Source organism: Strix uralensis, chromosome 9, assembly GCF_047716275.1.
Source record: "Strix uralensis isolate ZFMK-TIS-50842 chromosome 9, bStrUra1, whole genome shotgun sequence".
NCBI classification, from domain to species: domain Eukaryota; kingdom Metazoa; phylum Chordata; class Aves; order Strigiformes; family Strigidae; genus Strix; species Strix uralensis.
This window is the reverse complement of record NC_133980.1, coordinates 20,595,716-20,619,003: the sequence shown is the minus strand read 5'-3', so window position 1 is coordinate 20,619,003 and position 23,288 is coordinate 20,595,716. Positions and strand designations below refer to the sequence as shown.

General features: G+C 43.0%; 1 protein-coding gene and 1 long non-coding RNA gene across 4 annotated transcripts in view; one reads left to right on the top strand and one right to left on the bottom strand.

Moving 5' to 3' along the window:
* LOC141947284 (uncharacterized) overlaps positions 1-2,264 on the bottom strand; it is an 11,325-nt gene extending 9,061 nt beyond the window's left edge. Inside the window, exon 1 of the long non-coding RNA XR_012630068.1 lies at positions 2,131-2,264. This is a non-coding gene — a long non-coding RNA (uncharacterized LOC141947284). The remainder of the gene's footprint in view (positions 1-2,130) is intronic.
* LOC141947283 (guanylate cyclase soluble subunit beta-2-like) lies at positions 1,718-23,288 on the top strand. Of its 3 annotated transcripts, none has more exons than XM_074878242.1 (17): positions 1,718-1,728; positions 2,436-2,509; positions 3,344-3,438; positions 3,632-3,792; positions 4,189-4,288; positions 5,473-5,690; positions 5,778-5,883; positions 7,498-7,601; positions 9,158-9,374; positions 13,399-13,719; positions 14,478-14,626; positions 16,860-17,006; positions 17,293-17,447; positions 18,971-19,185; positions 19,271-19,390; positions 20,144-21,962; positions 22,502-23,288. In XM_074878242.1, the coding sequence occupies exons 1-16, from the start codon at positions 1,726-1,728 to the stop codon at positions 20,293-20,295; spliced, it is 2,337 nt and encodes a 778-aa protein (XP_074734343.1). In that variant the 5' UTR covers positions 1,718-1,725; the 3' UTR covers positions 20,296-21,962; positions 22,502-23,288. The 3 variants fall into 3 exon arrangements, with proteins under 3 accessions (XP_074734343.1, XP_074734342.1, XP_074734344.1); XM_074878241.1 differs by having other exon boundaries at positions 22,414-23,288; XM_074878243.1 differs by lacking the exon at positions 18,971-19,185 and having other exon boundaries at positions 22,414-23,288.

Genomic DNA, 23,288 nt, shown 5'->3' with positions numbered 1-23,288 from the left:
GGGCCGCCGGGGGGGCTGCAGCACTGGGGCGGCGGGACTGGGGGGGCTTCAGGGTGGCAGGGCTGGGGGCTGAGGGGCTGCGGGGTGGCAGGGCTGGGGGCTGCGGGGCTGGGGCGGCGGGTCCGACACCCACTCTTGCTCGGCAGCGGGCACGGGTGCTCCTCACAACCGCACTATGGACGGCAACCGAGCGGCAGCTCCTCTGTTGCGCTGGGTAACGCTAGCGCCGGCAGATCATGCTGAAATAAATACTTGCTGCTGTCCAGGAGGTCCGGAGGGGTTTGGCATACGTGTCTATGCTAAGCTGGCCCTCTACCGCAGCCGCGGCAGAGCAGCCGGTGCTCGGCCTTTCGTCAGTTCTCTTCTCCTGAGCCTGGCTCTGACCAGCGCTTGGCTGAGAAGCCAGGTTTTGGGAAGAAACCTGGTTTATTGATCAGTGAGGTCACGGTAGAGTCACCGATGTCTGCGGGATAGAAAGGGTGAGGGGAGTACAGAGGAGGCTGTGGAGGGACAGGGACAGCACAGGGCTGGCGGGAGGGCTGTGATCGTTCGAAAAGCAGCACCTGTACCCAGTGTTAGGGTGGGGCTGCCACCCAGGTTTCAGTGTGCCCGGTGAACACATACGGCACCTGTGAAGAGGATTGAGCGATCAGAGACGGGGCAACGAGCACAGCGTCTGGGAATCGCCACAGCACGAGCAAAACCCCCGCTGCCAGAGAGGCACAGAGCGCTGGCTCAGCACGGGGTCCCCTGCGGTGTCCCACGGCCCCTGCACCAAACAGCAGCACCGAGGAGGGTGAGACGGGGCTTCCACCACGCCAGGGCTGCCTGTGCGGGTTTGGCCGACAGACGATAGAAACTTATCTTTATCGGGGGAGAGCGCTTTTCCCCAGTTTCCCATCATGTCCTCTCAGGATGCACTCTCAAAAGCGACCTACAAATAATTCTTCCAAAAATAAACCTAGGCAATGAGATAACTCTGCCACGCACTAACCCCCATGAATTCATTGCGTCTAAAGCCGATCGCTGTACTCCTGCGAACATCCCTACCGCTGTCCCTTCCCCTCAGACGGCCTGCACGATGCAGGGCGCAAGCGGCTTCATCTCCCGCTTCTCGTCAGGCCCGGGGCCGCGCCGCCCGGCTCCGCCGCGGCCACCCGCCGGCCGAGAGAAGCGGCTTCTCCCGCCAAACCTCGGGCGAGTGCGCGCACTGACCCCGCCGCTACTGCTCCTGCTCCGGCCAAGAGCAGTTGTAGGAAAGCCTCGGCAAGAGACGCCCTCCCTCCGGTCGCCCCCCGGGCTGCTCGCCCCAGCGGGGCCGCGGGAGGTCGGACCCGGCGAGCCCAACCGCCGCACGTCCCGCCTGGCTCCAGCGGCGGGGAACCGGCATCGGGAAACTGCCGGGCCCGGCGGTGGTGCCGGTGATGCCGTTTCACCGAGAGGCTCTTCGGCATCGCTCGGAACTCCTGCGGCACCGGCAGCTGCAGAAAACGCGCGTTTTCTGCCGGAGCCCAGCGAGGCCGGGCGGGCCGGCGAGGGAAGCCCGGCCCCGCGCCGTGCGGGGCAGCTCCCGGGGCTCCGGCAGCGCGTCTCTGCCGGCGGCCACCGGCTGCGCGGCGCTGGCAGCCGCGGGCGAGCGCCGCGGGGCCGGGCCCGGCCGGGCCACCGCCCCCGGGCCGGCAGCGGGGGGGCGCGGCGGGAGCCGGCGGCAGCGGCGGCGGCAGGATGGTGAGCGGCCGCGGGGCTCGGGGGGGCTCGGGGGGCTCCCCGAGGCCGGGCGGCGGGGACTCGGGGGATCAGGCGGGCAGTTTGGACCCTCCTCCGGCCCCGGGCGAGGCAGCGGGGGGTGAGTCGGGACAGACGGCTCCTGTCGGGGCCAGGCAGCCGGTCGGACAGCTCCTGCCGGGCAGCGCTGGCCCGGGGGAGCCGCCGGCCGAGAGCCCCCGCCTGCCGCGTCAGGGGCACGGCGCGAACCCGCCTTGCTTTGGGGGGCTCGGGCCACACCGTCCTTAGGCTGTTGCTGCTGTGACAGTGCTACTTCTGGTTATTTTTTTGACTCCCCCCCCCATCTCCAGTGTACGGTTTGTCAGTACTAACGCCAAAAATAACTGACGGCAAAGCCAGGCTTACCTCGCGGTGCTGCAGCCGTGCGGGGCTGCGGTCCCAGGCTGCGGGCATGGCCCAGCCGATCCCGACCCGCCGTCTCTGGGCCCTCAGCTGCAAAACAGGGTTGGATATGTTTGCTCTGTTTTGCTGAATGCTGAGGTAAAGGCTTTGCTGTTTACGGAACGACATAATGGCTGTCCAACATCATTACTTTCTCTTTTGCAATGCAAAATTGGCAGTGGGATCTTAAATACGAAAAAGGTGGCATGTTTGGGCTGCATTTTGAAAATCAGTATGCCTTTTCCATGTTCATATATTTGCTTTTGCAGTATGGATTTATAAATACATGCCTGAAGTCTTTGGTGGTTGAAAAGTATGGTGAAGAAACATGGGAAAAATTAAGGTAATGTGTACCCAAGAAATGCAGTGTATTGAAAGAAAATGCTCAGGAATTTTGCAGCAGAGGATTCTAATTTCTCACTGGCAGCTGATGTGCATCTCAAGTAATTATTCAAAGTAACTAGCAGAGCAAAACCAAGAGTTTCTTACCTTGTAACACTTCATACTCTGATACTAATTTGTCCCAATTAATCTGTTATGTCAGATAATTAAGGATGACATTTAGCCATATAGACAGTTGTGAAATAGACTTGCTGGCTCACTGTGACAATATTGAGAAGTAATTACACTGAAAAGATGTCATCCTTGATACGAAGCCAGTTTAATTCCAGTACTTTCAGAAAAGCAGCTAAATATATCACTTCTCTGGTTTTATCTTTACTTTATGAGCTATAGGGTATTTTCCAAGGTATAAAGATACATAAGTGATACTTAGATATATATGTATAATAGCCATTGAAGTCGATATAAAACATCTGCAAGTTTTTGGTCAAGTCTGTGGAGACCTGAGAGCTTGATATTGTGGCCACGTTAAATGACAAGCCAGTAGACCAGAAGACAAACCAGCTCCCCCCGGTATGATGCCCCTAATCCTTGGAAGAGCTTACCATAATACCGTAACGTGAAATAGCAGAAGTGGAGAGATGGACACCACCATTCAGCCATGTTAAAGCAACACTTAAACCATTAGGGGAAGTAGCGTGTTCCAGTATAATGCTTGAAGGAGGTTAAGGAGTGGGTTAACAGCAAACAGTGCTTACCGAATGCCAGTTGGGTCACTCAACCGTGTTTTACCTGCAGCACTGCTGAGACAAGAATATTGTCTTCTCTGTTGCAGACTACAGGCCGGTGTCCAGGATTCTTTCCTCACTTTTGAGGTTTACAAAGATGAGATCACAATGCAGCTCATCGACAAAGCCTGCAAAATATTAGGTATGTGTCACTGTGCCTCAGAAATGAACCATCCCAGATCAAGCCTGAGACTGCACCCAGGTTTTAGTCTCCTGTACTCTTTGGAATGCCCTCCCTATGTTGCAAATTTTTGCATTCACTCTTAATCCGCCTGATGGCATTTCAAGAACTTCTCAAGCTTTTCTTATTCATTGAGGTATCTTTATTTTGCCAGGTGTTCCTGCTGACATGGTTCTGAGAGAGTTTGGAGGGTATTTCTTTGAATTCTGTAAACGCTCAGGCTATGACCACATGCTGAGGACACTGGGTGGAAATCTCTATGAGTTCATAGAGAACCTGGATGCATTGCACAGCTACCTGTCCCTTTCTTACCAGGCAAGTTTGAGTAGTAATTACTGAGCAGGTATGGGTGGACTTTGCCAGAGTTCACAACACAAGCAGCAGCATCTCATAGGTGTGAGTGAATAATGGAAAAAGATGCTAGAACGTCGTCTCTTATGTTATGAAACTGATTACTCCAAAATGTTAGGACAATTTTTAAAAATAATTTGTTCCGAGTAGTCCGCAACATTGGATATTATTTAGTGCATTGACTCTAATGCATAGTAGATTTTCCTTCACAGGTGAGCATATTTAATTTTCTGTTCTTCAGCTTATTCACATTATTTCTTATTTTATTAAGACATGGGATGCTTTTGTACAAGTGGAATTCACCAGTATTCTTTATCAGAAAAAGATACCGAGGCTTTGTTTTTGTTTGTTTCTCCTCAGGAGATGAATGCACCATCTTTTAGAGTAGAAAAGAATGAAGATGGGTCAATGCATTTACATTACTATTCAGACAGAAGAGGTCTGTGCCATATTGTGCCAGGTAATCAGATAGAATGCAGAGTACAGATCCGCTGGTAATGCAATATATACACAGAGTAATCATATATTTGCAGTTATACTTTGCTCAGATTTCAGAATCTTTCTGATTGATGACTGGCCATGGAATTGAAGTCTGGTAGGGTTTAGTCACCAGACATCTGACCTCAGTATTTCCGTAGTGCCTGATCACTCCTAGCTCCCAGTAGCTTCCATCAAGATTTACAATATGACAACCCTGACCATAAGTGTTCATTCCTGCTATAGAACTCCTATAGAATTCCCTTCCTGGCAGAAAAAAAAAAAGTTCATGGTGTGTATTGTGTCTAACTGTTGATTAGTTCTCAGTGACTCATGCTCCTTAAATTACAGTGAAGTAGAAATTATAGTTGATTTGAAGACATCCATCCATCCATCCATCCATCCATCCATCCATCCATCCATCCATCCATCCATCCATCCAGTGATAAATACTCCTGCAGTACATGCAATCTGTAAAACTACTACTGAATCCTGCTCAAAACTGAATCTTTTACTGGCATTTATAGGAATCTCCACAGTGGTACTTGTGCAAAGGTTAAACAGTTGTAAGTCTGTAAGAGATGATCATATTCCTTTCTTTCATAGATGCTGCTGAATTTAGAAGTTTATCAAAACTTCCCCCTTTGTCAAAACTCATTTCATATTCCTATTGAAGCACAAAACTATTTGGAATTTCAGAGCTTTTCATGTCATTGTCCAGTATTTCGTCTAATAGCTAAGCAGAAATTGTGCATTTTCATGAAAGATATTTCCTTCCTTTCAAAAGAAAATATCCTGCAATGACTGAAATAGCTTGTTACAGCAGAATCTCTTCAGACCCCCTGCATTTTTTGTGTTAATGGGAATTCATATTATTGCTATGTATGACTGTTTGGACACTCCTCAGATAACCTGCTGAGCTGCTTCTAGTGAAAATAAGCATTTGTCATCAGACAAGACAAAAAATCCAGTAACTTTAAAGCTTATCTCCTACGCGCATATTCTTATCATGGCAATGGTAGTAGGAATGACACAGGTTGCTTTCTTCTTCCAGAGTCCTTTGGAAAAGTGATTTCTGAAACAGTGAAATTCCACTGTGGGCCCTCTAAGAGGGAAGGTGGAAAGGGTTTTTTCTTGGCAATACTTTGTCTTTTGTTTCCCCTTCAGGAATCATCGGTGCAGCAGCTCTGGATTTTTTTAACATTGAGATTTCAATGGAAATAATCAATCAAACAGAAGAGGAAGAAAGAACTGGGAAAAAAGAACATATTGTTTTTCTTGTCACTCAAAACCCTGTATTTTCATACAAGGAAAGAAATAAATTTTCTTCCTCACAGGATCTTTCTGACTCTGAAAAACAAATTGAGAACCAACTGAATAAAGAGGTATTTTAATATTCATTATCACTATATTATTAAAATATGATTAAAATAAAAACACCCTTGATTTTCCCTTTGGATTTATTTCAACAGGACTTTGAAAAAGCCAAGAATACAGTTAGAGACAAAGGAAGTTCTGTTTGTCCTGTCAAAAAAAGTCACTGGAAAACAATAAGAGGAATAATTACATTAGGAAAAGGTGAGAGATCATTCAGAGGGAACTTGTCATCATTTCTGAGTCTCTTCAGTAAGAAAGTCAGTAAGCCTCCCTATCTCCACCCACCCATCCATTTTGAAGTTACCATTCATATTTCCTCTGTGTCTTTTCAAAATGTTTCTGGTTAAGTTTCTTTTGGTTAGACATTTGTAATCAAAGAAAAATTGCAGATAATAAGCATGCTTAGTAATGACAGATACTTAAATGAAATACAACCTGTCACTTCTTCTGGAAAGTATTCTTCTATAAAATGTCATTGTGTGGTACGTTTATTTGATACTTCCTTCTCATGTCACCTGGTCTAAGATGATGAATTTAAAAGGGTGTTTAACTTGGTAGCTGCTACTCCTTTCCAAAGGTATCAACAGTAGCAAATTCTGAAAGCCAAATTACACTCTCTGCTACCAAAAATCTACTGCTAATCTAGTAATATCTGTTTATACCTTCATATATTACATGTTTATATATGTTTATAAAATGGAAGGATTTTTTCAGTTAGGATCTTTTGATTTCCCAAGAGGAATGAGAATCCAGCTCAGTATCGCCAAGCTGTCTGGATTCTGTCAGGAATGAAAAATTGAAACTGATATCATCAGGTGCAATGACACATGCATAACAAGAGCAGATACATTGAGTAAGAAATTAGTATATATTCAAAATAAAATTTTAGAGTAGCATTATTACTTAAAAAAAATAAAGTAATTTAACAATAAATGCAAGAATTATCAAGAGGCAGACTTTGAAATTGAAAAACCCACACTGACTTCCCCTGAAGCAGTAAGAGGTCTAAAAATTGGGTCCTAAATTTGTAATTTTTTTCACCAGTTTTCTAAGTGACTTGAGAATTTGTTAGCAACCAGAATTTACTAGAGTAACTGTCATAGCCATATTCTGGAGGAAAGAGATCACTTGAAATAATCAAGTGGGTTACTGGAGAATCCAAGTTTATACTGTAAAGATCAAAGGCTTTGGGTGCTTCAGTCAGATGAGCCCTTTTGACTATTTTACCCATTTTATTCATTTTACAAAAATATCTGTTTGCTAGCAAGAACAACCTGCTCTGTAGATTTGTAACCATTTTGAAAAAAACTCAGGGTAAGTAAAATAGAAACCAACAGTAATTTGGTCTTTGTGCTATGGACTAGCGTTCGTTGTAGAGGAGACTGAAACCCAGATCATGATGGGTTTTTTCTCTGTAAGTGTTCCTTACTAGCTAGCAAAATATATTAAATTAACTTCTGTGTACATTTTTGTGTGTTATATTGCTATGACATCTGCGAATTCATAGAGCAGCAACATCTATGGCTGTTCATCTATTCTTATTGTTTCCACATAATTTCATGCATCTAATGCTCTGTGCTTTTTGTGTGGTTAAGTTTTAAACTCTCAGCCAACTCAGATTAGTTGCTAATCAGCTGTGTATTTAACTGCAGAGCATTTAGCACAGATGGATGCACAGTTCTGGACCCACACACTGTTTACTTTGTCTTCACTCATCATGATGCAGGGTCCTGTCTCACTGAGTTCTAAAAAGTAATGCTGACTGGGTTTATGAGGTGCAGCCTGTTTAAAAACTACACATTTATCTTGCCACAGGTAAACTCCTGAGAGGATTTGATCCTGTTTATCCCAAGAGCCTCTGGATTGACACAAAAACATTTTGCAATGGACTCCCTTTTCATTTGGTTTTTGACAAAGAGGTAGGACAAGCATGTGGTAAGGGCCTTTAGTTTGCGTAAACCATATAGTAATTTTCTTCTGCTTTGACTGTTCTACAGTTCTGCATGTGCTCTGTATACAGCGCACACCCATTTGTAGGATTTGCAGAAGTGCTCTGTACAGAGACGTGCAATAAAAATCACTCATAACAACTGAATCTGGGTCATTTCAGATAGGAGTCTCCTGTGAATTTATTGAGATTACCGCATCTGAAAGAGCTGCAGCTATGCCGACAAAGTTTATTGCAGCAGTCTATCTGTTACCAAACACGGAACAGGATTTTCTGAAGTTTCTGGCCACTTTCCTGTCCTTGGATGTGCCAGAGACATGACCCATCCTTTAAACTGGCTTTATACTTACAGCTAGTCACCCTCTCCTCCCAGTTACTAATCTATCCAAACACTTTTCTAAGGCTTTGCTGGCAGCTGAGGCTTTACATGCTTCCTGAGTCTACTCCTGCATGCTTCTGCTGGGAAAACCCAGCTACCTACTAAATCAGGCAGCATGCAACTCTATCTAGTAGGAACTGGACCCCAAAATCTCTTTATCTTCTGGGGGAGGACTGAGTCTCCTCCCTTGTGCACACATAGTCTGCAGTGATGGAAATGCCCTTCCCTTGGCAAGGACTGCCCCGTGGCTGGTTTCCAACTAGCCTGGGTTCCCACCAAGCTACAGTTCCTCTTGCTCCCAATTCTGTACAGAGAATATTAGCTTAAGACAGGAGCAAATAAAGGAGAAGATGAGAATAGGACAGCAGAAGAAAGCTGAATACAGCCACTCAGAGAACATATTTTGGCATCACGATGGTAGAGACTCCAGAGCACTAGTCTGCTATGTGCCACTGTCCACGTTAGCTGAAGTTTTAAACCCTTCAAAACATCCAGTCTGCATAATTTGATAAAATTACTAGTGTGGAAAAAGGGCAAGTCCTTCACCCATTATTGGTGTTAGGTCAGAGCTGCAATAACTGATGGCAAGCAGGGAAGGCAGGGTGGACATTTTTGCAGGAGTTAAGAGCTCGTGAATGGTCAGCAGGCTAAAAGAGAATGACTAAATACATCATTACTGTGTAGTGCTTTACACAGCAATGGTTAAGAGAAGGTAACCCATGGTGTCCATTAGAAAATTAATATTTGCCAAGATGTTTTATGCCATAGTTATTTTCTTTTTGGAATGCAGGACATGCTCTGGTATCTCTAATGTTCTCTTGCAGCTACCTGTAAGGCTATTTGTTAGGCCTACACAAATGCAAGTGAGGATAATAGCAGATAGTTCTGTTTTGTTTTGTTTTTAACAATTGATAGGGAAGAACATTTGGGTAATAACATTCGTTTCTGGGGGCTTCGTCTTGCTATGAAGGACACTCATTCAGAGCTTTGTGGTAATACACTAATAAAGTAGAAACTTTGCTCAGAAATAAGCCATGTAGTATAGCTAGGCTAAGTGTGTGTACATGTATAAACAGTGATAGCTATAGCTTGGCCTGAACCCAAACAGGATATGAATGATAACACATTGTCCATATTTTCTTTTTAAGCTCAGAGTGAAGCAAGCTGGGGTGAGCATTCAGAAGATTGTACCTGGCCTTCAGACCATGGGCATCTGCTTGGATCACTATTTCAGTATTGTTCACCCAGAAGTACCCTTCAGCATCTCTAGCATTCAGAAATTCATCAACAGCCAATTTGTTTTCCAGACTAGAAGAGAGATGATGCCAGAGTCATGGAAGCAACGGCCAATGCTAGAACTGAGAGGTACTTCACTGTTTTCAATAGCATAAGTGTTCATATTAAATCAGGAATTATGCTGGAGTTGAACTAATGGCTTCACATAAGTCCTATGAATGGCCTTATCTTTGTGCAGTGAGGAGAGGATTAGATGGTTCTGTTTTGAGAAACAGTACTTTAAGATGCTTGTAGACAAATTCTGCTATTACCTCACCAATTTTGAAGGCTTTCAGTCAGAAATAACAACTGTGCTCCCATTGGAAAGGCTTAGAAAGACAGTGTTTTTCTAATGCTGCAAAACCCCACATCTTTGCAGATTTCCTGAGTAACAGGGGCAAGGCCAAGGGAGGATTAGATTGTTTTCTGAACCACCTCTAGTCTCAGTTATTCACAGGGTCACAGAATTGACTCAACTCCAGTTGAGTTTGGAAGGGAGGTCTGGAGATTGTCTAGTCCATCCCTGCTCAAAGCAGGGTCAACTACAGCATGTTACTCAGGACCATGTCTAGCTGCCCTCCCTGGGCAACCCATTCCAGTGTTTAACCACCCTGACAGCTTTTTTCTTATGTTTAAATGGAATTCATGCATTTCAGTTAGTGTCCATTGTCTCTTGTCCTTTCATTGGATACAACTGAGAAAAGTATTTTTTATTACCTCCTATCAGGTATTTATACATATTGATAAGCTCCCTGTGAGGCTTGTCTTCTCTAGGCTGAACAACCCCAACTCTCTCAGCTTCTCCTTACATGACAGCTGTTCCAAGCCTTTCCAGTCCCTCCATCCTTTACTTCTTGAAAATAGGAGTGATATTTACTTTCTTCCAGTCCTCAGCAACCTCCCCCAGTCACCATGACTTTCAAAACTAATTGAGAGTGGCCTTGCAATGATGCTGGCCAGCTCCCTCAGCACTCCTCAGTGCATCACATCAGGTCTCATGGACTTCTGTATATCCAATTTGTTTAAATGTTTACTAACCTGAACCTCCTGTGCCGATGGTAGGTCTTCATCGCTCCAGACTTTCCCACTGGTCTCAGGGCCCTGAGATTCCTGAAGGGTGTTTCTTATCAGCAAAGACCAAAGCAAAGAAGGCACTGGGTACCTTGGACTTTTCCATATCCTTTCTCAGCAGATCCCTTGCCCCATTCAGCAGCAGGCCCACATTTTCACTAGTCTTCCTTTTGCTGCTCATATACCTGTAGAAGCCCATCTTGTTCCTCAACAGATGCAACTCCAAACGAGTTTTGGCTTTTTCACCACTGTCTCTTCTTCTGGGGTGACCTAACCCAGCTTCCACCTCTTGTATTCTTTCTTTTTTCATGTTTGAGTTTAGTCAGGAGCAACTTGTTCATCCATGCAGGCCCCTGATATGTTTGCTTGACTTACTGCACATTGGGATAGACCATTCCTGAACTTGGAAGAGGAGATCCTTGAAAATCAACCAGCTCTTCTGGACTCTTCTTTCCAAGACTGTATCCCATGGGATTATTCCAAGCAGGTCCCTGAATGGGACAAAGTCCAGTCTCCCAAAGTCCAGGATTGCAATCTTGCTCACTCTTGTTCACTCCTCTCAGGTTCCTGCACTCCACCATCACACAGTCATGGCAGCCAGGGCTGCACCCAGCTTTCACATCCATAGTTCTTCACTGTTTGTAAATACCAGGTCTAGCAGGGCACCTCCCTTCATCAGATTATTGGTCACGTGTCAGAAAGCTCACCAGTGTCAGTGCCTCACTGCACTCCAGAAACCTCCTGAATTGCTTGTGCCTTGCTGTGTGGTCTGTCCAGCAGATATCAAAGTAGATAAAGTCCACCACGAGACTTCCTCCACTTGTTTAAAGAAGGTCTCATCTACTTTTTCTTTCTGAGCAGTGCATCTGTAGCAGATACCCATCACAACATCACCCACACTGATCTGCCCTCTAATCCTTATTTAGAAGCTCTCAGCTGGCTCATCACCCAGCCCTAGGCAGAGCTCCATGCATTTCCCTTGCTCTCACGTAAAAGGCAGCTCCCCCTCCTTGCCTGCCTGTCCTTTCTAAAGACTCTGTGTTCATCCTTTGCAGTACTCCAGGTCTGTGAGCTACCCACCAAGCCTTTATGATCCCAGTGACGTGGTAGCCCTGGAACGGAACACAGAGCTCTCGTTCCTCCTGTTTTTTCCCCATGCTGGGCACATTTGTGTACAGACACCTCAGAGAGCTGCCCAGCCATACCCCTTTCCCAGAAGATGTATGATAATGCTGCCCTGTGTGTTTTTCTTTGCAGAGATTAGAACCAAATATATAATATAAGGCATTACAGGGGTGATCCCTGCAACATGGTTGTATTGTCACTCTTGGTTTTGGTTGGGATTCAATGCCAGGTGCCCTGTGAATCTCCCCAACCCTCAGCTATGGCATTCTACTTCACTGGGGACCTGTGCCAGCCCTCAGAGCCAGCTTCTGCTCACAGAGCCACCAGGCTCAGCATAGAGATACACTGAGCTGTGTAAAATTAACTGTCCAGGTCTCACCTCCCCATAGCTCTACACATCAGCCTATGCACCCAACACAGAATCGTTTTGCACTACTAAGAATTTTCTTTGCTAAAGAAATGACTACTTTGTACATGGAACAACATTTTAAGCCCAGCCACCCAGCACAGGCTATGCCAGTTCACAGATCTTGGATTGCATCTTTGGCACGTACAGACAATAATGAAAGGCAGGGTGAGCATTCCCACAGCAATACACTGCGAGCATCTCTCCTGCCAGCGTCTGGCTGCTGTCTGCTGGGTGAGGGTTGGGAAGGGGCAGGGGAGAAGGGAAGTGCTTAGAGACAGAGTCCTGACAGCACTGCTACAGCTGGAAGAAAGAAATGGCTTCCCCTGCGCCTCCATGCATTTTGATTCCTAAAATGTGAATACATGATTCATTCTTAATTTATGCCTTTGAGGGGAGTTATTTGCTACTGGCTGGGTTTCAAATGTGGATAAAAATAGATTAGTTAGCTGTGCTTTTATTTTTTGTAGCCACATTTTCAGATTCTGAGTTCTGTCTTCACCCCCCAAATGTTGCATAAGAACTTAGCAGTTAAAATTATTTTAGCAAAAAAGATATCTTATTTGCTTTCTTTTTACTGAGAGGAATAAGTATGGAATGATTCTCTGCTTTGTGTAATTAACTATAATGACATTTAGTTTAAGTGTTCTGTGACCTCAATTTTGCTTCTCTGAACTATATAATATGACCTAATTTTACCTTCTCTCCTTTCACCTTTACATAATGAGTGTCAAATCTGGTATTCCTGAGATTCAGAAAAAATTAAGAGTTTAGGGAGACCTTGAAAAAAGTGATATTACCGAAACAAGGAACTTCTAACTAGTCACAGGTGCAATTTTACTTCCTCTTATGCTGTCACATGGTATCTCTGATGTTCCAATCCTGTTAGTTTTCAAGCTGTTCATCCAGTTGCTCTGGGGTTGGGGTGAGAGAGAAAAAGAAGAGGAATTCCTAGTTTGCTGTTCAGAAACCAAGTACCTGCTTATTTAGATGATCATAGTGACTGAAAGCTCCAGCTTCCAGAAAAGAAGGCTCTGTTGACTTTGCTGGGGGCACATATTGCCCACTATGAAATCAAACTTTAAATGTTTCACTTAATCATTGTGAGTCTCAGTTGCCCTGTGCATGACGCTGACTGACTGGCTTCAGGAAAAGCTCGAGAACTAGCAGGAGAGGAAAGATATTGCGAGCACGGGGGTTCCTCATGAAGAGGAGGGACCTGAAGCATGGTTGGGCTCTGCTTAGCAGTTGCAATGAGTGAGCGAGTGACTGCTTTCTGGGTCCTCACAGAGTGACTGCTTTCTGGGTCCTGACATTTTTTTATTTGCATAGTGTACCTCCTCCAAACAAGTCCACCTCTAATTCCAGGAAACAGTGATTCCTGTCATGACCCAGACCCTATAAAGAACCACTGTCCTTGGAACTCATCCCCTAAAATTAACATCAGTAATACTGAGCATCATGTGAAAGTCCAAGCTGCTGAAAATTCTTACTGACACTTGTTTCAAACAGGCCAGATGATCTGGATGGAGTCCCTGCAGTGCATGCTCTATCTCTGCTCACCTTTGCTTCGCACTTTGCATGAACTGGAGGAGCGACAGATGCATATTGCAGACATTGCACCTCATGACGTGACCAGGGATTTGATTCTTCTCAATCAGCAGCGACTGGCAGAGATGGAGCTCTCTAACCAGCTGGAGAGGAAGAAGGAAGAACTGCGGATACTGTCGAAGCACCTGGAGGAAGAGAAGAAAAAGACTGAAGCTTTGCTCTATGCCATGCTTCCTCAGCACGTGGCCAACCAGCTGAAAGAGGGGAAGCGAGTTGAGGCAGGTGAATGAACAGGATGCATTCGTGATTCCTGCACCAGGTGATAGTGATAGAGAGAATGGGGTGCTGGCACAGCCTCATTGCCACTATTGGGGAGTACATTCTCTACTTGGTGACATTCATGGGTAGAAGGAGGACCACAGACCCTTAATCTCACTGATGATAAAGATTTGACTATTCTTTCAAACAAAGCTTTGGAAGCTATTTGCCAAAATTGTTCCTTAGGAGGTGAAAGGTGGTAGCAGCTGCCCATTCAGGGAACAAAATTCCATGTTTCGACAGTAAACTGAGCTTTTGTTTTTAACCTGAGTATACAGGGAAATGAGAGCTCAAAAATTAAAGGAATAAAGAAATTAGTCTTTCCTAGAAAATTCTCTTAGTTCCTCTATGCTATCTGTAAACCTAGAATCATCATTATTCCTGTTGTTGCTAAGGATAGTAAGTTAGAATATGCTTAAATTCGCTTTAGTAAGCACATATATGAAGTTAGGGGTAGGGAGCTAAGTATATCCTGAATATGGATGGACAAAGGGATATATGCAGATATCTGGATGGTTTGAGATGTGCAATGATTCTTATATTCAATATACTCTTATACTGATATCGCTCTTTCATATCAGCACCCATATATGAGTGTTACAACTGATAGGTCATACGTCCTAAAAGAATGATGAGAAAGTAATCTTTGCAAACAGGTCTTGAACAGATGTCATGATTGTCCAGCCATTACAAGTACTTATTACTGGTCTTTCTGCTCACAGGAGAGTTCAAGGAGTGCACTATATTGTTCAGCGATGTTGTGACCTTTACCAACATTTGTGCCCAGTGTGAGCCTATTCAGATAGTTCTCATGTTAAATTCAATGTACCTGCTATTTGACAGACTGACCACGGTGCATGATGTGTACAAGGTATGTACTGATCGATAAAGGCTGTAGAAATAGTCTGGAAAAAAATTTTGTTCTTGTTTTGGTTTTTTTTTGTTTTTAAATGCATTTAAATCCTCTTCCCCCCAGCATGATTTTTGATAAACTGTAAATTATTGTATATTTGTAGTGGCCACACAGAGAAACTAAAAACCACGCAGAGGTGTAATTAAATATGTTTAAAATTTTTGAAGAGGAATGTAATATCTATCATGGGCTACAGTCTCTTTCCACAACACTAACACCAGAACGGCTGTTCTGTCATACATCTCTGTCTCTCTCCTCTCTCAAATGCCTACCCAACATGACAGGATATCCGAGTTTATGGACCAATTTGAACTATTTTCCTAGTTCTTTTATTCCAACCTGTTGTAGGTAGGTCACGATGTCATTAAGTGTCTCCTTTGGTGGGAAATAACATTATAAACAACACCCAGATAATACCTAGACTTTGTTTTGCTTCATGGAGATCTTAGGCAATGGTATAGATCTTCTGCTGACCCCAAAGAACATTGATTAGAACTATGTATGTGTTGTCTCCAAACCGTGCTGAAAGGATCAGAGCCCTGGTTGACATATAATAATAGTGTTACTAACATCTCCAGAGCTACCCAGATTTGACAAGCTGAAGAGCAAGTCCTAAGTTTCTGTCTGTCCCCAGCACATTAAATATTTAGGAAGGCAGAAATAGTAAAGGGTGAAATCTAAATCTCATTCATTCCTTGCTCAAGCAAGGCATGCAGTTCATCCCGCAATAAATTGTACTGGGAAATCAGAAGCATTTCTGCCTTGGCAAGGAAACTGTATTCAATAATTGAAGCATCCAGGATATGGCCCACAGATTTTAGAATAAATTAGCATCATATTCTATTTAAATCATCCATCATGAGTAAATGATCTGTCACTGTAATAATCTCCTTTTGATGCCTGTATATAACTCCTATTAATATTGAAGGTTACTAGGTGGGCTACAGAGAGGGAGAATGAGATTACAATTTCAGGGAATTGAGAAAGAAATGAAATATTGAAATTGATCAAAGAAACTCAGCCCAAGCTTATAAACATCTGAAGTTATGAATAAATCTTGCTAAATTAAATCTCCTACCACGGCTGAAAAATAATTAGGGTATCTATTTGCATTAGTAGCTTTTTACAGTTGTTTTTAATTTGTTACAGAGAATTACTGTCATTACTATGGGGTAGGCTATCTGATAAAAGGCATGTACAGGAACACAGTTTTCGAGACTAATGTGCTGAACAGTTTTAAGTCATTATGTTAATGAACAAACCCAAAGATGAAACTATGTTCCTTTTTAAGAAATCCAGTTAATCTAATTTAAACTGATCTCTTATTTACTGATGGTAAATGTAACAATGAAGTCTCATAAGAGTAGTTTAGAAAATTTCCTTACCGTGTAACGGTCTTTTACAGTGAATTTTAAACATTTGAGAATTCTGTTTCAAACAGGCCTATTTCATTCCCAGTGAAATCTCTGGTACAGGGACAAACCCCAGAGTATTTCTCAGGTGCCTTGTCTTGCACTTCAAGGAGACTGGATGCTTGAAGGAGGATGAACCCTTCAGCATTTCTCTCACAGGCTGCAACATACTGTGGGAAAACAGCTGGTTGTAAGGAAGGATGCTCCCAAACTGCTTAGTTCACACTTTGCATTCTCTGACATCCTGAAGATTGGAGGTTTCTTAATTTCATGTGAACCCCTTAATAATAGTAATCACCAGTGAATAGACTCCCTTGCTTTATTGTGACTTTTAAAAAAGAAATCTCTTTTAAAAAAGGAATACACTTTTAACACCAATTGTGAATTAGATCTAATTAATAGCATTCAGCTCTCAGATAATCTCCTGGCTCAGGAGTCTGTGCCTGGGGATAGCTCTTTGCATATCGGTCTGACCTGGGTAAGAGGAAGGTGAGAAGTCTGACACTTACAGAGCATCCCTTATGCCTTAGGGCCTCTCACACTGATATCTAAAATGGGTCAAGTAAGCAGGAATAGAATACGTTGAAATTTTTAGTGTGGAGTCAAGGAAAGCATCCGCATCTCAAGGAAGCTCACATGTGCTAGCTTTTTTAGTGATTGGAATCATCTTTTAGAAGAAGGGGGGAGTTGGTGCAGGTAAGAAGAGCCCCAAACAGCAAAGCACTAACCTGAGCAAGATATATATGGCATGCTGATATGCTTGTCCCTCTCAATTAAAGGTGGAGACAATTGGAGATGCCTATATGGTAGTAGGTGGGGTCCCTGTGCCTGTACCCACTCATGCTGAGCGAGTTGCTAACTTTGCCTTGGGGATGATAATAGCAGCTAAAGGAGTACAGAACCCAGTTTCTGGAAATCCTATCCAAGTAAGTTGTTAACACAAAGATGCATGTGTGTCTGTCTGCTGCTTGGGTTGGGCTTCTGGTTAATGTATTGCAGTAGGACATCAAAGAAATTCCTCTGACTCCTCTGTGACTTTGGGCAAGGCCCACGTGGGTACATTTTTCATGAAGAGCCTCTCCCTGAGGATATTTGATATTTTACTAGTGTCCAGTGTTGTGTTAGGATGAACTTTTAGGTGGCTGGATAGCATTAAGAAAGATGTTAAATAACAAGTGACATTTTTGGGGGGTGTTTTATGTCTTTGTAAAGATTAGAGTTGGGATCCATACAGGTCCTGTCTTGGCTGGAGTTGTTGGAGAAAAGATGCCTCGTTATTGCTTGTTTGGAGACACAGTGAATATAGCTTCCCGGATGGAGAGTCATGGTGTCCCGAGTAAAATTCATCTAAGTTCCAGTGCCTATCAGTGAGTAACTATGATGGAAACTTTACCCCTTAAAAGCTGTACAAAAAACTACTGCCTTGACAGCTGCACCTTTCAATATAGATGGTGCTGTCTTTAGTCACTTATTTATGCAGCTTACTTATAAAGAAAAATCACTGCTTGCAAAGAGTTTTATGGGTTCTGATTATTTCAAATGCACTTGTATATGGAGACAGAGGTTTGAGAGTCTCGATCCTAGAGAGAAAAATATGGGAAAAGAACTAATTGTGATAGCTTATTTGGAAGTACCAACAGAGTGATGCGGATGCCAGAAAGACGGTCAGAACATTGAATTTGACATCCTGCATTACAAAAGCTTTAAAATCTCTGAATGAGCACAATCTGTGGCATAACAGTTTTATTTGCACTTACTAAGGATAAACCACTATCCTATTAATGCAGTAATTTACTTTCCTAAAACTCGTGTCACTAAAAATTAAATACTACATTTTCAAGAATTTTATGTACACATAAAATACATACGTGAGAGGTGAAAGTGAAGACAACCTACAAAGGAGGAATACAAAACCATTGTCTGGGTACATAGGAATGAGATTAGGAAAGCCAGAGCTCATCTAGCATTGAAATGGGTAAGGAAGGTTCAAAGGCAGTAAGAGGAGATTCTGCTATGTTAGCAGAAAAGTATAAATGGAAATGTGGACCTGCTGTGGCAGATGATTTAGTGACAGTGCCCTGAATAAAGGCTGAGTTACTCAAGGCCTCTCTTGCCTCAGTTTTCACTGATGAGGTCTTTGAGGTCCCTGAACCTAGAGTCAGGGTTCAAAGAGTAGGTAAATTACCAGCATTGGAAGAGGATCAGATCAGGGGTCTTTTGAGGAATTTCAATCTATAGCAGTGTATGGGAGCAGATGGGATGTCTCTAAAGGTAATGAGAGAGCTGGGTGATGGCATTACAGTGTTGCTGACTGTCATCTTTGGAAGGTCATGAAGATCAGCACTGTAGCAACTGAAGAAAGCCAGATGTTACACCTATATTGAAAAATGGCAGGGAGGATAGGCTGGGGAACCATAGGCTGGTCAGCCTCATGTCAGTGTCAGTGAAAATCAAGTCCTCTTGGAAGCCATTTTTTGACACATGAAGAAGGCAATTGGGAATAGCCAGTCTGGATTTACCAGGAGTAAATCATGCTTGACAAACCTGATTGCTGCCTTTGATGAAATGACTGGAGATAGTTCTGTCTAACTGATATTGGCTGCCTCAGTTATTAAATTTCTATTTACTGGTCGATAAGAACCCTCCACCATGCTGAAGTATTTGACTATGTGATCCATTGATTTTTGATCAGACTGTATGTGTAAAACTATAAAAGCACAGCAGGCTTGAATAAACACTTGAAATAAACCCTCAGCTGCTCACAGATCAATACTGTTTTTCCTGGACTGTTGTGATTTGATTACTTAGATTACAATAGCTCTTCTAAAACATCAGTGTAATTCTTGCTAATCTTGAATTTTCATGTGTCATTTTGCTTCTGATATTTTAGATGCCTAAAATACAAGAATTTTGAGATGACTGAAAGAGGAGAAATAGAAGTAAAAGGCAAAGGGAAAATGCACACATACTTCCTCATTAGAAATAAAACTGCAAGTGAGAATGAGATTATGGGAAGGCCAATGAAAGACTCAGATTCTGGCCATGAATCTGTTCAGTCCTTTCAAGAAGGCAGGACTGAAACAATACCAAGTTGTCATCAGCCAGGTAGCGTCAACTCGACATATCTTTCCCTCCTTGAACAAACGAATGTTAACACAACTCAATTAAATATCCTTTTCTGTTCTTTCAGTTACTCAGATTCAGCCAGAGAAGGACCAGACCCCAGCCATTGCAATGAAGTATATTGATGGTCCTACAGATGCACAAAACAGCCTCAGAAGAAATCAAGCAAAAATTGCAGATTTAACAGGTAGTCATTTAGTTGCCATCTAGCAAAGACAACAGAACTAGGAAACAACTGAGGCTTAATCTTGCAGCTTTGTTATATTCCTCTTCTGAATAACCATTGTTTTACTCAAGCCAGAAATTCATTCCAACATATCCATGTTGGTGAAACTAACCATTCTGCACGCTGTTTAGGACCAAAAAATTCACCTTCAGAGCAATCCCGTGTTAACTGTGCGTTAGGGAGAAAGAAGCTGAGATAGATGTCAAACCTCAGAGTCTTTCTGGCAGTCCAAACAGAACAGATAAATGTTAGACAGCTCTTCACATGGACAGACCCAATTATTCATGTACACATCTTTTCTAGGGAAAGCTGTTATTATTTGTAGTTATGGGGAAGCCCTTATCGACTCAAGCCTGAGAAAGAGAAACCTCACTGGCTATGCAGCCTGGCAGTCCTCAAGCCAGTCTCCTGCAGGAGTCAGAAGGTTTTATTGCCATGCTCATGTTCTGCGACCAAAGTTCATTCTCCTTTGAAGTAGCTGATACTGAAAGAGAGATAATGGATTTGATGCCATAACAGTCTAATCTAATGCAGCAAGTCTTGTAATTCTATTTATATGTTTTATAAATATGTTGTCACTGATTACTAGAAAATAATTTACTCCCTTCCCTCCCACCTGCTTAGACATGGTAGTTAATCTGGTATATGGTGTGCTGACAAACAGAAACCTCTACAGTCATTAAAAACTCACACTGAAGGAGTGTTTCCTTTCAGGCAAAACTTATGACTCCAAAAGCGATAGGAGTCTCCATGGCAACCGGCATGCAGATGATGGTGCTCATCCTCTAAACCAGGAAAGAGTCAAACCTGCTACTGAAGAGCCACAGATTAGAAACATTCGCTCTAATTTTTGCACTTTACTCTAAGTTTTTTACTTTTTACATTAAACAGAGCAATTTTATCGTGATTTATTGCATTTTGCTGTTGTGAGACTGATTTTGTATATCAAGTATGGCATGAGTTTGTAAAAAAAAACCCTAAGGAAAAAAAGACATTTCATCAGTTTTCAGCAAAAAGAAAACAGTGGAGGATATTTTTTTTAATCAATCTACATGTGCCATATAATAGTCCCACTGGAGAAGGAAACCACTGCAAGATGCTTTGAAGATGTATTTTTCAGCCTCTGCCATGTCTTTGAATATCCCTATGTAAAAATCACTTTAGTATCTCATGCAGCAACTGAGAAAGAGGTGACTCATCCAGCTAGAAATATTCCTACTCAAATGAGCACTTGCCATAAAAGAAACATTCCCTGAAGTGACCATATGTCTTGACTTCAGCACAGCCAACAACTTCCCCATGTAAGGTTAGCAGAGTTTGATCTACATTTAAATGTGATGACAGTTTAATCTCTTAACAAGTCTTTTGTTGGGTAAAGGCATTATGCAGTAGAAGTGCAGAATAGATCTAATACAACCTGTATTTTTCCATCCTGAAGAGAAAATATTGTGTACTTTATAGCACCCAACAGTAAAAAAAATCATCTGTGACCTCTGAACCAGCTGTCCGTGCTGTACTTAGATGATTGTAGGACATGCATATAGTGCAGTTACGTAGCACTGAATTCATCACAACACTGAAGGACTGTTCAAGGCCTACGAACTCTCTGAGACCTTCAAACAAGTTGCAAGTTTATTTCTCATTTTCTCACCCCAGCTAAACAAAAATAAAGTTTCAGGGCTACAGAGGGAGCCTGTCAAGGCTGAATTAATGTTGTTAATGTCATTGAAAATAACAGTGTTAAAGATCAGCATCACTTACCTGTTGTCAGAGGCATCTCAGCTGAATTACTTCCATGCTGATATATTCTTAGATTACGCCTGATCAGAAACGTCAGAGAAAAATTGAAGTTCATCTGTCAGGGATTTAAGATGTAGGAGCAAAAATACAATGGATATAAAGGTTGTGAACAACTCGGCACGTCATAAATTGTGCTCTCCTACAAACGGAGCTTGGAGTAGGTGGAATGTGCTTGTACTGGGTGACTTTGACAGGAGGTGCACCCCGCACACCGATTTATTACCTTTGGGCGTGGATTCATTGTCTAAGGATGCAACCATTTGAACTTTGAGGAAGACCTCACTGGAGAAGATGGTAATGTTACTCCTCTGTTACAGTCTGGAGCATCACATTTCCACCTCAGTGTCTGCGGTGAGAGTGAGGCTCTTTAAACACCAGACAGAGAGGTAAGACTGATGAAAGGCATCTCCTCCTCTCTATAGTATAACAATATGAAGTTTCACCTGGTTAGATTTTATTTTTAAATCTCTGAGACAATAGCTCCCATGCCTGGGTGCTCTACAGCTCTGTCTATGTAGCAAGTAGTGCAGACCAGCAGAGGAGGACACGTAGAGCAAAACCACCAATGCTGTTCACACTACAGGTATTTCAGAGGGCTTGCTAGTGTGGTCCCATGCACTGAATACCTGCTAGCTTTTGGAGCACCTTATAAGCACATCCCCTGACTTAGTTTCATCCAGAAGAGATCCATTCCTGTGCTTTGAAACCACTCTACAACATGAAACAAAGTAAGGTAAGTGGGTTTGACCAGGAAATTAACTCAGGAGGGTACTCCTGACTCTGTCTGAAACGTTGATGTAGACACACCCTTTAGCAGTAGCACTTTCCAGGGTACAGCTGAGCAGCACCATTCTGGGAGAGTGCAGTTTTATGAACGGCAGGATTTATCTATTTATTTATTTATTTATTTTGCTATCTAGGCATTTTTCAATATTTTGGCGAGGGTGAGATCTACTGTAGGTGAAGATGCATCTAAGGATTATTATTGTTAAGTTGGGTATCAAGATTTTAAACATTTGACTGTGTGCTACCCTCAGACACGCAACGTCTAAATTTCACCTTCACTCTTAGTAACTCCTCCCCGCTGGTCCAGTGCTGATGGCGTTGCATTTCTGTATTATGACCATAGCTTTAAAAAGACTTTCATAAAGAAAGGTAATACTCAATTTCTCTCTCACTTACAGCAATGTAAATGTGAAGTAACAGTTAAATTGGCACTGTTCCACGGATGTAGGTTGAGAATCAACTCTGACAAGACTTTTTTGTCTCCAGCCTAGAGCTACATTTCCCTACTCTTGGCTAGTCGTGATGGTGGAACGGAGAACCTGTCATTTAACAAATGGCAGTGGTGGACTCTGTCTTTATCGGCATTTTCTGTGGAGATATAAAGCCACTTAGCCCCAAGCACAAGTGTGACGCAGGAGTGCATGTCTCTCAGTGATCAGTGCCAATGCAGGAGGGAACCTCTTGCTGTCTCAGCTGCTCTTGAAGTCCTGTACCTGTGCGGCTGAAGACCACTGACCACCTCTCTGAAAGGAAGAATTTCCTGTTGGAAATTGTCCAACAAGCCTGGCCATCAGTGAATAGAGTTTAGTATATATTCCAGGGTTTACTATAGATATATTCCAGAGAGTTTTTAGGTAGAAGTCCAGAGCTCCTCTGAACTTGTATGGATCCTCTTGGGAAGAAGAAAGGAAAGGACCGTGGCTTAATTGCTGCCTGCAGCGCGCTGTCCAGATTTTAACACTCGCTTTGCTTATACCTGCCCTTTTTGCACTGAACAATCTATGAATGTTTAATATTGGAATGTTTTAATTGGCAGTAAGTGCTCGATGGTAAGTCACTTCATGCTGTACTGTGGTAAAACAGTGCTTAGTGGTTTCTCTGTGACCTCTGCTACAATCTGGTTCTCTTGGGGATGCAGAGCTAGGTCAAATCTGCAACAACTGCTTTTAAATATTAATGTGCCTGTGCATCATCATGTGTTCTTAAATCTGTGGGCACTGCTAAAGACTGCAAAAATATAATTAAAAAATAAATATTTCCATTAACATACTGA